The sequence below is a fragment of the Carcharodon carcharias genome, chromosome 11, assembly GCF_017639515.1.
Source record: "Carcharodon carcharias isolate sCarCar2 chromosome 11, sCarCar2.pri, whole genome shotgun sequence".
Taxonomy (NCBI): domain Eukaryota; kingdom Metazoa; phylum Chordata; class Chondrichthyes; order Lamniformes; family Lamnidae; genus Carcharodon; species Carcharodon carcharias.
In genome coordinates, this window is record NC_054477.1 from 50,375,554 (window position 1) to 50,389,513 (window position 13,960).

Genomic DNA, 13,960 nt, shown 5'->3' on the forward strand with positions numbered 1-13,960 from the left:
AATCAATCTACCTCTGCCCTAATAATATTCAGTGACCCCTTTTCCACTGCTTTCTGAGGCAGAGAGTTCCAAAGTTGTACAACCCTCAAGAAAAAAAAAAATTCTCCTCATCTCTGTCCTATAAGGACAACCCCTAGTTCTGAACTCACCCATAAGAGGAAGTATCCTTTCCAAGTCGACCTTGGCAAGACCGTTCAGGATCTTTATATACTTCAAAATTCCAGTGGAAACCAGCCCAGCCTGTCCAACCTATCCTCATAAGACAGCCCACTTTTTCCAGGTATCAATCTAGTACACCACCTCTGAACTGCCTGCAATGCATTTACATCCTTCGTTAAATAAGGAGACCAAAACTGCATACAGTATTCAAGATGCGGTCTCATCAATGCCCTGTATAACTGAAGCATAACATCCTTACATTTATGTTCAATTCCTCTCGTAATGAAGGATGGTATTCCATTAGCCTTGATTACCTGCTGTATCTGTATACTAACTTTTTGTGACTCATGCACTTGAACATCTAGATCCCTCTGCATCTTGGAATTCTGCAGTTGTTCTCCGTTTAAGTAATACTGTGCCCTTTTTTATTCCTCCTGCCAAAGTGAACAACTTTACATTTTCCCACGTTGTACTCCATCTGCCAGATTTTTGCGTACTTGCTCACCCTATCTATATCTGTCTGCAAACTCCTTGTGTCTTCCTCACAACATATTTTCCTATCTGTCTTTGTGCCATCTGCAAATTTAGCCACCATGCCTTTGCTGTCCTCATCTAAGTCATTGATGCAAATTGTAAAAGGTTGAGGCTGTAGCATGGACTCCTGTGGGACTCCACTTGTCACATCCTGCCAATCAGACAAAGACCCATTTGTGCATACCCTGTTTTCTGCCAGCCAGCCAATCTTCTGTGCATGCTAATGCGTTACTTCCTACACGATGAGCTTTTATTTTCCACAATAACCTTTGATGAGACACCATACCAAATGCCTTGTGGAAATCCAAATCCAGTTTGCCTTTCTGTATTCTTTATAACCCCACAGTCATTGTTTGCTAAAATATCACAAACATTCTGGAGACTAGGATTGGTGGAGGGACAGAACCTCATGGTCAGTCTCTAAACTTATCAGTTCAATTGATCAATGAAGAGGAACAGAAGCACTGGCAAAGGCCATCATTGGCTTACGTGTTAGAGTATCCACATTGTACTGTAACAGTGAAATGGGAATTATCCGAACATTTAATGTCATATTTTTTCCCCTAAAATAGGCCAAGTGGCTTATGATAAGTGCATAATATTTACCTGTAGAGCTGATTTTGATTTTAATTGGCTCCAGTTTGGAAAATCAATAATTGTGCTGAATGACCAGGAAATTCCTGCAAAGATTCTACATAACTATGGTGTAAGAGTGAAGTTACACCATTAGTTTGGAGGGAATTTACATAAAATTGATTTGCACCAGTTTTATGCCAAAATGATCTAGATGAAATAAATGTCCACAATCATTTACACTGCCTCCAAGATGCAACTACCAAAATACTCTGCCTTCATTTACAAAGCTCCACTCCCCATACAAAGAATAACTCATGCCAAGATTCTTGGGTTTACACAAATCGTATGTTGGTGTACATTTATATGCAAGCATTTGAATGCAGACCTAAGGTCACCAGACATCAGCATAATTGATAAAAACAAAACATTGCGGATGCTGGAAATCTGAAATGAAAACAGAAAATGCTGGAAAAACTCAGGTCTGGCATCTGTGGAGAGAGAAACAGAGTTAATGGTCCGAGTCCGTGTGACTTCTTCAGAGCTGTCAGAGAGAAGAGCAATACTGAAGAAGAGTCATACGGAATCGAAACATTAACTCTGTTTCTCTCTCCACTGATGCTGTCAGACCGGCTGAGTTTTCCCAGCCTTTTCTGTTTTTATATCAGCATCGTTGAGATTTCTTGAGGTTGCTGGCAATGTTAAAATTTATCACTTTTTTTAAAAGACTGTATTGAAACCTGCATTATAACTAATTCCTGTGTGTTAGGTTCAGGAAATTATGGCTCAGTGTCTCAATAATTTAAAACCCTGGAACTTCCAAAATTGAAGAACAATTTGATTCTTTTTTTAATGTATGTACACATAGTAATATGCAATTTTTTCATTATAATTTTTGTAATGCACAAAGTAACTTTTGTACTGTTATGCTACCTGGGTTGGAAAATATAAGAACTGCAAGATAACATTTTGGTTAACAATAGATAGAAGTAAATATTAAAATTGGCATCACGTCTGAAGGGCTAGTGTTATGACTGGGACGGGAGGAGTGCGCGAATGATCAAGCCCCACTACCCTGCAGGCTGTACCATTAATTTAAATGTTTAATTTTCTCACCGAAATGGCCAATTGTGTACCTATACCTCTAGTACCCAGATGAAAAGAGACTCTGACCAGGCTTCTTTCAAAAACTCAATGATTTATTTTGAAACAAAACTTCTTTTAACAAGTTGCAAGTACTTGTTAACACACAACTGTAATTGGGAAATATAACTATCTATCTTTTCCTAAAGAGCGCACGGACAAACAAAGGACAAATGGATAGTCTCTGCAAAGATGGGCTTTAGCGGATGGGCATTATAAAATAAGTGTCTCAAAGCTGTCGACCTGGTGTTCCGTTGTGTGCTGGTGGATGTCTGCAATTTCTCACCAATTACCTCAGCTGTGCAGGTCCAAATTGAGACTAGTTGCACTAAAATGAATGTTCTCTGGCTGCAGGGTTGATAGCCACACACCATTTTAGGCAAGATAGAGAGGAGGAGCCAACCAGGGTAGCTTCTTTCCTCAGCTTGTTCCCCAACAAGACTGAAAGCAAAACCACAGGTTCAAACTTCAGGTTTGCCTCTGCCATGTAATTGCCTTTTTCCTTCCAACTTTTCATCAATTAAATTCTTTGCAGTTCAAAAGAAACAAACAGATCTTCCAGTACCATAAAGTTCAGGTGATTTCTTGGAAGAAACCTGTTTGATGACAGTTCCAAGGTAAACTTTAAAAAGAAAAATCTCAGATTAGCATCCAAATGTCCTGATCATGCTGTGGCTCTTCATATTGTAAAAGAAAAATTCAGTCTTGAGATATATGATTCTAGCACTAAGTTCCAATCATTTATTCATACAACTGTGTGAAGAGTTACAAAAACAAAAATACCTGGAAAAACGCAGCAAGTCTGACAGCATCTGCGGAGAGGAATACAGTTGATGTTTCGAGTCCGTATGACTCTTCATCAGAACTAAGGAAATAGAGAAATGAAGTGAAATATAAGCTGGTAGAGGGGGGTGGGACAGGTAGAGCTGGATAGGGGGCCAGTGATAGGTGGAGGCAAAGAAAAGATTGCCAAAGATGTCATAGACAAAAACTCCCATCCCCCTCTACCAGCTTAAATTTCACCTCATTTCTCTATTTCCTTAGTTCTGATGAAGAGTCATACGGACTCAAAACATCAACTGTATTCCTCTCCGCAGATGCTGTCAGACCTGCTGAGTTTTTCCAGGTATTTTTGTTTTTGTTTCAGATTTCCAGCATCCGCAGTATTTTGCTTTTATCTTTGCGTGAAGAGTTATATTTTTCAGAACTGTTTTTGACTTTATCTTGTGACTGATTTCAGCTTGTTTGTCCTCTCTTGTGCTATTAGTTTGGGAATACCTGCTACTGTAATTCAGTCCTTCAAGCACTTTATTTTTGCCGTCCATTTCGAGAGAAAGTTCTAGCCTACAAGAATCAACCCAGGAGAAAGGAAAACTTACTCACGTGCTTGGCAGATCTCTTCCACAATATAGCTACACAAAAGAAGAAAGTTGGTGTAATACCTCCAAAAAAGTTTATAACGAGACTGCGGAAAGAAAATGGTAAGATTCTTATACAAGGGAGACAAGGTCAGTCTGACTTGTGAATAAATGTCAGGATATAATCAGTCTGACAAACACCCCTGATTTTACATGCTGACACTTGGTTACTAACAAAATAAGTGGCGATGGTTGATCATTGTAAAATAGTTAAATGTTGGGGAAATCAACATGGAGAAAGCCAACAATTTGACAATTTTTGCCTTGCTGTAGTATCCCGGCTTAGATTTTATTATTTGAATGATGCAATAGTTGGAAAATCGATCACAACATTTACAGATTATCTGAACGTTGAATAATACTAGTACTGTAATTCTTTAATGGTAAAACATTTTGACTATCTTTGTATAATTTTTGTGCTACAGGTGCCATTCTTGTTTCAGAATTGTTTGCACTGCATATACATTGTTGCAGGCTGAGCTGGATGCCATCTTGCACAGGTCTTTAGCAAAGATGCAGATGCATGTCACAGAATTATGCAGATTAGGAAGATTGTGATATCAATCAGGGTATACTCTCACCCTTGTTTTTGTTATGATCCCAGCTGAGGTTACCCCTGGACAAGCCTGATCCCAGAGTGGAACCCAGCTAGATAGATCTTAACTTTTAATTTGTTTGTTCAGATACTTGGAAAGTAGCTACTGAATAGAGTCACGGGAATCAACTAATAAACTTTTAACAAAAGAATAAAATATTTATTCAACAAGAAAAGATTAACTGTATTGCAATACTCCTTTATCCACAACTATACCTTTTACAGATATAAGCAGTTTTGTAAGGATAACACAAGTTACAAAGTTATCTTATACTTTAATGTTCACAGTAAGTACACAGTCCATGTAAACCAATAGGCATCCTGTTGTCAGACACACCACACTCTGTAACCTAGTGACAGATGCCACCTCAACCAGATGCTGTGGACCTCTCCTCAACTCCCCCCAGATGCTTGTCACACTGTGAGCCAACCAGTCTCACTGCACTCTGTCTTTCACAGGAGGGTTTCCAATTTCCACTCTCCAAGACCTTGCCTTGGAATCTTTTCCCAAACCAATGCTTTCTCTCAGTCACCTTCCTTAAGGATTCACTTCCATGGTTTCAAATTCTCCCTCTGATTTTCCTCTTCCCAGGGTCACCACTTGCATTCAAGCTGTCTTCCATGCACTCTTTCTCACCAACTCAGCCTTCAACAGTACCACTACTTCACATGCTCATAGCAAAGAGTTACAGACCTTCAATTATCTCTTTGGACCTTCTTGCCTCCTGGAAGCTGTTCTCACTTTAAATATGCTTTCTGCAGCTTTTGTCTCTTTTTAAATCTCAAGCTTGTAGCCTTTCTCTCTGCCCTTCACTCTTAACTTCATTAACATGACCTTTTCCAGGTTCCTGCCCTTCCTTTGACTAGAAGGTCGCCTTGGGACTTCTCCGTTCCACTCCCCTGGATTTTGGGGTCTTTTGTTTAGCTTGGGACTGGCTATCTGTCTCCTTTGCTCCAGAATCTCCTGGCAGCTACTTTCAAAACTAAATGAACTCAAACAGCTTCCAAAATCAAACTACTGTTTCTCTTCTGTGCGAGGGACCTGCCTCTCTGGACCCCTGTTACTGGGCAACAGCACTTTTTTTTTCTACAGTTATTTGCTTAACTTAGCTTACAGTCATAAAACTCATTAGAATTGCAATCACCTTTTTAAAGTGAAACTAAAATTCAATTTGACCTTTCTTAACACACGAATGCAGAAACACAAGTCAAATGTTAAAGCTAGAAATCATTCCTAACACCCACAAATACAAATCTAACTTACTTAAACTGTCTCTATTTGCTAACATTTTCAAGTCTCTTTATGGCCTTGCTGTTCCTATCTCTGTAATCTCCTTCAGCCCCACAATCCTCTGAGATATCTGCACTCTTGTAATTCTGGCCTCTGTTGCATCCCCGATTTTCATCGCTTTACCATTGGTGGTCGTACCTTCAGTTGCCTAGGTCCCAAGCTCTTCATTACCTCACCCCTGCCAAACCTCTCTGCCTCTATACCTTGATTTCCTCCTTTAAGACATTACTTTTTGTCTTTTTGTTCAAGCTTTTAGCCATCTGACCTAATGTCTCCTTATGTGGCTTACTGTTAGACTTTGTTTTATACTGTAATGCTCCTGTGAAGTGCCTTGGAATATTTTATTACAATAAAGGCACTTTATAAATATAAGTTGTTAATTTTGTAATACTGATTTGATGCCAACATTGTTTTTGTTGAGATCAGGGCTCTAGCAAGCACTCATCCTTAACCTCCCACAGCTGAAGATGCGTTCAGCTGCAGAAAGGACTGCCCTCACCTGCCCACGCCACCCACCCTCCACGCACCAATCCCTTCATGAGCGTTACTAAGAGATCAGGTTAGTTGCTGATTGGTTTCTGCTGGTTGCTACTGAGTTTGTAGAAATGTGTGAGGTTTGTAGTGATAGTTCAAGTTGATGATTTCGATTGGGAATCGTATTGCAGGTTCTGAAGGCTTTGGTCCTGATTGCAAGAGTCCTGGACAAACAACTTGCTCACAGACACTCACTTGGCCTGCAACATGACAGGAAGAATGAGGAAAGGCATAATAGAGGAGGACAAGCTACTTGAATGAAAGTGGGGAGGAGGGTACTCAACAAAAAGCCATATTCATCTACCTCAACCTCACAGCAACAGTGAGTTAGACATCTCTGCTTCACTAGGAATGTACTCATTGAAATCTACCACCTGTTGCAGCCGGAATATCAGCCTCGGACCAGGGTGAGGTCAGCTTTGCCAATAACTGTGAAAGTGACTGTCGCCATGAACTTTTAAAGCATCGGACTCATCCAGGCTGGAGCAGGGGACATCTGCAACATTTCTTAGTTCCTCATCCACTGTTGCATATGAGAGGCCACTGAGACTCTGTATGCAGAAAGAACTGAGTACATTTCATTCTCTCTTGCCTGAGCGAAGCAGGTGAACGAGCATGTGGCTTCATGAGGATTGCAGACTCCACCATGGTGCATTTGTTGTTTTGCAAGTACCGAATGTAAATCAATGTACCATCTAATCTTTTGGAATGTGCAGGTGATTTGTTTGAGTGCGCAGATCCTTAAAATTTTTTTTGACTTGTGAGTGGCCTTTGTGGGAACCTTTTATGTTGCTGCATGGCCTAGAGGGTACATTGATGTCAATTCTGGGATGTGCTGTAACCAGAAGGGATTTCACATCCTCAGTACTCAGCTGGTGTGCAACCAAACTCGGCGTCATGCAGGTTGGTGCTTGGTATTCTGACAGCAATCTTGGTGCCTTCATTCAGCGGTAGTCTGATATACCTTTGGCATCTGAGCTACCATGACAAACCAAGTAGCCAAGCCTGGCTACTGAGTGACAAAGGCTTTGTGCTGACCAGCTGGCTCATGACTCTGGTGTGCAACTGATGCAAATATGGGCAACTTGCATATAACGAAAGCAATGCTGCCACATGGTTGAGCAGATCTTTGGGGTGCTTAAACAGTGCTTCCGCTGCCTGAACTGTTCTGGAGGAATTCTGCGGTATTTAGCAGAGCATGTGTCAAGATTTGTTGTTGCATGCTGCACAACCTTTCCATCATTGGGGCACAGACTTGCTACCAGGTATATGGTGAACAGCGGAGGAAGAAGACCAGAAAGAAGGGAGGAGGCAGCTAATGTATTCCCAATTCTCTTGAACAGTCCAACACCTTGCCGCTCTTCTGTGACTGACTGTCACAGTGTCCCCTTGGCCCCAATGCTAAAATAAAAGCCACCACAAAATATTTCAAACCAAATTGTAGATAAAGCCAATACAAAAGCAAAATACTGCGGATGCTGAAAATCTGAAATAAAAAGTACTTCAACTCTGGCAGCATCTGTGGAGAGAAACAATTAACCTTTCATCAGAACTAAATCAAACCATCCACTTATTCCATACAAAAGTCAACTCATCACTCTTGTGCATTTCCTTAGTGCCTGTCTTCTGTGTGTGTTTTCCTGTCGTAGTGTTGTGCAATGCTAGCCCAGTGACTGCAGTATGGCTGAAGGAAGGCTGCTGACTTTGCAGGACAATCTTGCACAGCTCTGACCTGAGCCTGGTTTCTGTCTGTGCCACCTAAGCATGGATGAGGGAAGCCTGTGGTAGTTGGCTGTTGGGCAGCTGCAAGATCCCTGGCAGAGTTACAGTGTTAGGGGCACGAATATGATCATTCTTACAGACTGTGCCACTGCCTCTCCCATAGGCTGGCTCTAATGACATGATTCTGAACTTGCATGGCACAAGCTGAGCCTACATGGTTTCATTCTGAGCTTCCACTGCAGTACTCAAATGTTGGGTGTCTTCTGCTTGTGCTGCAATGGAAATTGAGGTATTTGCCATCAGATGCTGAATCCGCAAGTGTTCTTGTCTTGGACACAAGTGACAGGCTGAAAAGGATGGGCAACAAGGTCTGCGCAAAGCCCTGTGCCAAGTTGGTGCCAGCCTCTTCCATGCTTTTTGACATTGAGCAAAGATGTTTTGGCAGGCCTGCCAGTACACCAAGCAGTTCAGTGTGCATACCCATCAGCCCTCTTCTGTGGCTTTCCCATCACAGTCCTCATCTAATTCCTTTGCGGCAGAACTCGCGTGCAACTTCACTCTCCAGTGAGCTGGCAGCTGTGTTACCCTTGCCCCCTGCTTTTGCTGCAGGCCACTCATGCTCTGTGCCTCATCACATGTAGATCTTAGCTCTAAGCAGCTGTCTAAAGAATGCATAGTGTCAGTATCTGAGTTGGTGGCTACAGGTATGAGAATGAGTGACGGTGTTTCTTCATCACAGTTTTCCTGTTCTTCCATCGCTTCCACCACTGCCAGTAAAGATGGCAATTCTTGGGGATCTGAAAGGAAAAAAGCACAAGGTAGGGTTTGGGTAAGGAGACTGGGGGATGGCAGGAAACAGGAGATGCATGCTTACACCATGTGCAACTTGTAAATCCAAAGTGATTATGGGATGAAGGGAAAATGGGATGTGAGAATGAAGATTGGGTTTGAGCATAATGCCATCTTTGATCTTTCCAAGTTTGCCACTGCTCATCGCCTCATTCGTGGGCCCAATGATGGAGAGCACCTTTTACTTCTTGGGGATAAGGATGTCTATCAGTGCCTGTCCCTTGGTGGTTAGCTGCTGCTGCCTTCAGTCATATGCCAACATATTCTGCAAAAGAGAGTGCAGTTGGTAGGCGAACATGGCGCACAATATTTGAGTAACATGCTTGTTACATTTGGATAGCTGGCTATATATAGGCCCTGCATTGAGTGTGTGAGGCTTACAACAGTGCTAAGCATGAGGGTGAGGTGAAACTATGAATGTGAGGTATGAGTCATGATAGTTAGACATTGTTGGTAGTTGAATGAAGGGAAGTTGATGAATTGAGCAATATGTGAGGCCAATGTTTCGTTTATAAGGATATGGCGTTTGAAGATGAAGTCAATGACTTTGTCCACTGTCATGAGGTCATTAAACTTCTTGCAGCACTGCATCTAGGCCCTCTGGGCAATGCTATTTGCATTGACCACAATGGCTTCTGTTTCCATTGCCTTCTCTGAGTTTGTCTGGAGAGCCATCTGGCCGTTTGTGGATAGTTAACATCTCCCCTCCTGTCCACCTCCTGTACCAAGGCCTCTAATACTGTGACTAATACTTTCTTCTCTGTTCTGCAATTATTGTGCCTTCTTACAGATTGTTTTTCCCGGCCACTTCATCTGCTGCAGTCAGAAAGCACCTCCCCTTTCTGAGATAGTACAAACAATGGCCAGGTAGTTGACAGTGAAGATAAAAGCTGCAGGAAGAAATAGATGGTCTGGTTAGGTAGAAGTGGAAAATGGAAATCAATCCAGAGGAATGTAAAATAATGCATTCTGGGAGTTGCAAGAAGGCAAGGCAATACATAGTAAATGGGAGGCTGTTGAATATTGTGGAGGAACAGAGAGCCCTTGGAGTGTATGCCCATAGACCCTTAAAGGTAGGTGGCTAATAAGGCATATGGCTTCTTTTATTAGCTGAGGCATAGAATATAAGAGCAGGGAGATTATGTTGGAACTGTATACGACACTAGTTAAACCACAACTTGAATACTGCATGCACTCTGGTCACTGCATTGCAGGCAAGATGAGATTGAACTGGAGAGGGCACAGAGGAAATTTGAGGATGTTGCCAGGATTGGAAAATTTGAGCTATGGGAAAGATTAGATAGGCTGGGTTTGTTTTTGTTGGAACAGAGAAGGCTAAAGGGGTGACTTCATTGAGATGTGTAAAATTATGACTGACCTAGATAGAGTAAAAGGGGATGAGCTACTAACTTTAGCAAAGGGGTCTAAAATCAAACATTTAAAGTAATTGGTAGAAGGATTAGAAGAGAGATGAAGCATTTGTTGACCAGAGGGTGGCAGGGACTTGGAACTCAATGCCTGAAAGGGTAGTAAAGGCAGAAACTCTAACCAGGTTTAAAAATAACTTGGAAGTCTATTTGAAGAGCTGTGACCTACAGGGCAATGGACCTAGTGCAGGAAGGTACGATTAGGCTGGGTAACTCTTCATTGACTGGAATGGACATGATGGGTCAAATGGTCTCTTCAGTGTTGTCAATTTTCTATAATTTCTGTGGTTTTAAGTAGTGCTGACCAGCTATAATTGGTGCTAGCATCACATAAGCTTGTTCCCCTATTGAAGCGCAGAGCCATTCAACAGTGCATTTAGTACTGGGCTGCGTGCTGCTATCGTTTAAATCATCAGGCAGCATAAAGCTTTGCATGTATTGGAAAGAATTGGCATTGGTTAATTGTGCAAGATGATCCTGTGTCCATTTTCAGACCCTATTGAATTCTGCTGCCTTTTTTCAGTTTTCTCGAATTATTTTTGTCTTCTGTCCTCCATCTTTCCTGAAGGTGTTGGCATAGCATCGTATTCAAACTCAACTTAACATTTCAATACCATACCCTCTCCATCCCAAAGATCAGTGACATTGCTGGTCTTCACTTTAGCTCAACTGCTGCTGAATCCTTCATACGTGTCTGCAATTTTCAGAATTGACTATTCCAATGCTCTTCCAGCCAGTCTCCTATCTTTCAGCTTTTGTAAATAGCATTTCACTGCAAACGGAGCTACCTATATCCTGTGCATACACTCTGGTGCACAAAGTCCACTCATCCAGCAACATTGTCATCATTGACCTACATTGAATTCTGGCCCCCACCAATGCCAGATATTTAAAATTCTCATCAACAAGAATGGGACTTTGAAAATGTCATATACCATCATCACACCCATTGTGGACACTGGCACGCCCATTTAATTTCCTAAGGGAAAATTCTGAACTTCAAATCTCTAGAATATTCACCCAGCCATCTCTTGAGTGCTGCTAGATCACAACCTTCTGTTAACTCCAATAATTAAATAAGGGAACAATGGGTCTGAAGCTGCTCTTTTAACCTCAAGCAGGTATATTCTTCAACCAGAATGACACACTCCCAGTTCCTTTCCCCACTGGTGTGTTACAGCTTCACCCATTTATATTCTTTTGAGCAAACAATTAAACTAAATTAACAAATCATGGGAATGTACCCATTTATAATGTAATTGGCTTAACAATGTAATTGCTATACAATGTAATCGTCAATCAAGAAGAGTATTATTAGATGTTGATAATGTAATTAATGGATACATTGACACCTTCCCTCCATTTTCAGCAGCATGGATGCTGAAATCACTACTCCCTTGTGCCAAACTTTAACTAAAATGAAGTTAGTCATATAATGGTGCTTCCAGAAAGTAGCACTGTTAGACTTTTCATGAGAAGGTATTACACCATTGCAGTACAGTTTACTTTGGGTGTGTTGAAGGTGGACAATCCTGAACTCATTTCACAGCATTTCCTACATTATCCTCTGTTAGTTTGATTACTGGAACTGATGGATAGCTTGGATGAGTCTGCTCTTTTTTAACTCAGGTAAAGCTCACAATTAGAAAATTAGATTGAGTACTTGTTCCAAGTAGAAATATATTGCAGCACACATTTTGCTCCCTATCAACACAGCGCGAATTGTTTTTTTTTTGTTTCAGAACTTTTTGATAATTACATGCAACAAGATGCTCATGAGTTCTTGAACTACTTGTTAAACACCATTGCCGATATCCTGCAGGAAGAGAAAAAGCAGGAAAAACAGAATGGGCAGCTCCATAATGGCTGTATTAATGACGACAATGGCAATGGCAGTGATGTACCAGAACCAACCTGGGTGCATGAAATGTTTCAAGGAACATTAACTAATGAAACCCGATGTCTTAACTGTGAAACTGTAAGTTTAGCATTCAGAAATTGTCAATTTTATTATTCGTAAATCTTGTAATGATGAACTTGTTTAAAACACAAGGAAATATGTGGAAAGTTGTCAACAATGTATGATAACTAATTTGCCAGATAACAGTAATAATCTTTTATTTTCCACTCCCTTCATTGCCTGAGGTACCTTGCACTATAGCGGATGTCATTTCAGCTGTTGTGTCAGTGCTTGCTTTACATCAGGATATCTCCTCCTTCCCTGCTTTTTCTTAGATTTTTTTTACTTTTTTTCTTGAAATTCCTGTGTGGTTGACTTGGCCTGAATAATCACTTTTGAGTTTTTTTTGCTTTAAAAACATAACCACTTTCCCATTCATTTAATATCACTGCAGTCTCAAAGTATAAATCTCTGGTACATTGTTTTGTTGTATTTCAGGAAAAACAGCTTTCATATTATTGTATTATTGCTTCCTGCTATTATTAACTTTAAATTGTCCCTACTTCACAGGTAAGTAGCAAAGATGAAGACTTTTTAGACCTTTCTGTTGACGTGGAGCAGAATACTTCAATTACACATTGCTTGAGGTATGTTAAGTAAAATGTTAAAAATATCTAATTTTATAATTTATTTTTAGAAATCATTGTAGCATATAACTGTTTATGTTTTCATGTTAAACGATCAGACTTATGATTTATACGTGTCTTTTAAAATATGTAGTCAATTTTCATCTCTTTAAAATTGAATTTATTGATAAGTATTGGAGATAAATGCAAGATCTGTCTCTTTTGCACAGGGGATTTAGTAATACAGAGACGCTGTGTAGTGAATACAAATATTACTGTGAAGTGTGCTGCAGTAAACAAGAAGCTCAGAAAAGGTAAGAATCTATAATAATGTTTTAACAAACCATGTTTTAATCCATTATATAGTGGGCACAATGACTATCAGAGTTGATAGTTCCGATTTATTTCTGATGAAAAATTGTAACTTGAAGTTGCAGGTCCCTTTCTGTATCAAAAAGGGAAATGTATAGTAGCAGTATTTTTACAGTTTCCTGAGAATACTGTGAATTGTTCCATGATTCTCTATATTCCTTCAAGGTTGCTTTTATATTGTTCCAAATTAGTAAAAATCAAATGATGTGTGAATGAAGACAGGAGCTTAAATGTCCTTTCTGCAATGGAAGGGCTCTAAAGGGAATTGAGTGAGTTGCATATAATCATGGAACCACTGTTATTGAGCTCATTACAGACTGTGATGTAGATTGCTTTCTTTAAATTTATTTTCCAATGAGGAACTGATCTATAAGGATGCTTAACTTGAATATGCGCTGTCTGTTTCTGGTACTACAAAGCTCTGCTTTTACTTTTTTTGTCCAGACCAATGTTCTCTTCAACTGAGTATTCAGATAAAATTACCCTATTAGTTTTGCTGGTCCAGAAATTGCCCCTGATTTCAATGTCACTTAGATCCACAAATGGGTAAAATTATGGTGAGGAATTGTGGCTGCTAATGAATTGGTGCAATACTAAGTATTTATCCCATTAATTTTCAATGTTTTAGTCTTGTGCAGTTGCTGGGAAGAATTTTCACTCCATTCAACCAAAAAGATGCATGGTTCTGCATTGGTTGTCATTGCTTTCTGCAGACTATTTGACCTTTGTTGTCATCAAAAATTGGCGAGGAGGAAAGGAATACATTGCAAACTGTGATAAACAAAGCTGCTGTATTGTATTAAGTATTCATTACTTA

At 40.3% G+C, this 13,960-nt stretch overlaps 1 protein-coding gene across 3 annotated transcripts in view; it reads left to right on the forward strand.

Annotated features, from left to right (window-relative positions):
* Nucleotides 1-13,960, forward strand: part of usp12a (ubiquitin specific peptidase 12a) — a 46,722-nt gene that overhangs the window by 20,268 nt on the left and 12,494 nt on the right. The window contains exons 3-6 of one of the 3 annotated variants that reach the window (XM_041199558.1): nucleotides 3,677-3,890; nucleotides 11,988-12,223; nucleotides 12,716-12,792; nucleotides 13,002-13,085. In XM_041199558.1, the coding sequence (XP_041055492.1) occupies nucleotides 3,677-3,890; nucleotides 11,988-12,223; nucleotides 12,716-12,792; nucleotides 13,002-13,085 (611 nt within the window). Of the gene's footprint in view, nucleotides 1-3,676; nucleotides 3,891-6,164; nucleotides 6,273-8,768; nucleotides 8,788-11,987; nucleotides 12,224-12,715; nucleotides 12,793-13,001; nucleotides 13,086-13,960 lie in introns of those variants that run through there. The other 2 variants (XM_041199559.1, XM_041199561.1) reach the window with 2 other exon arrangements.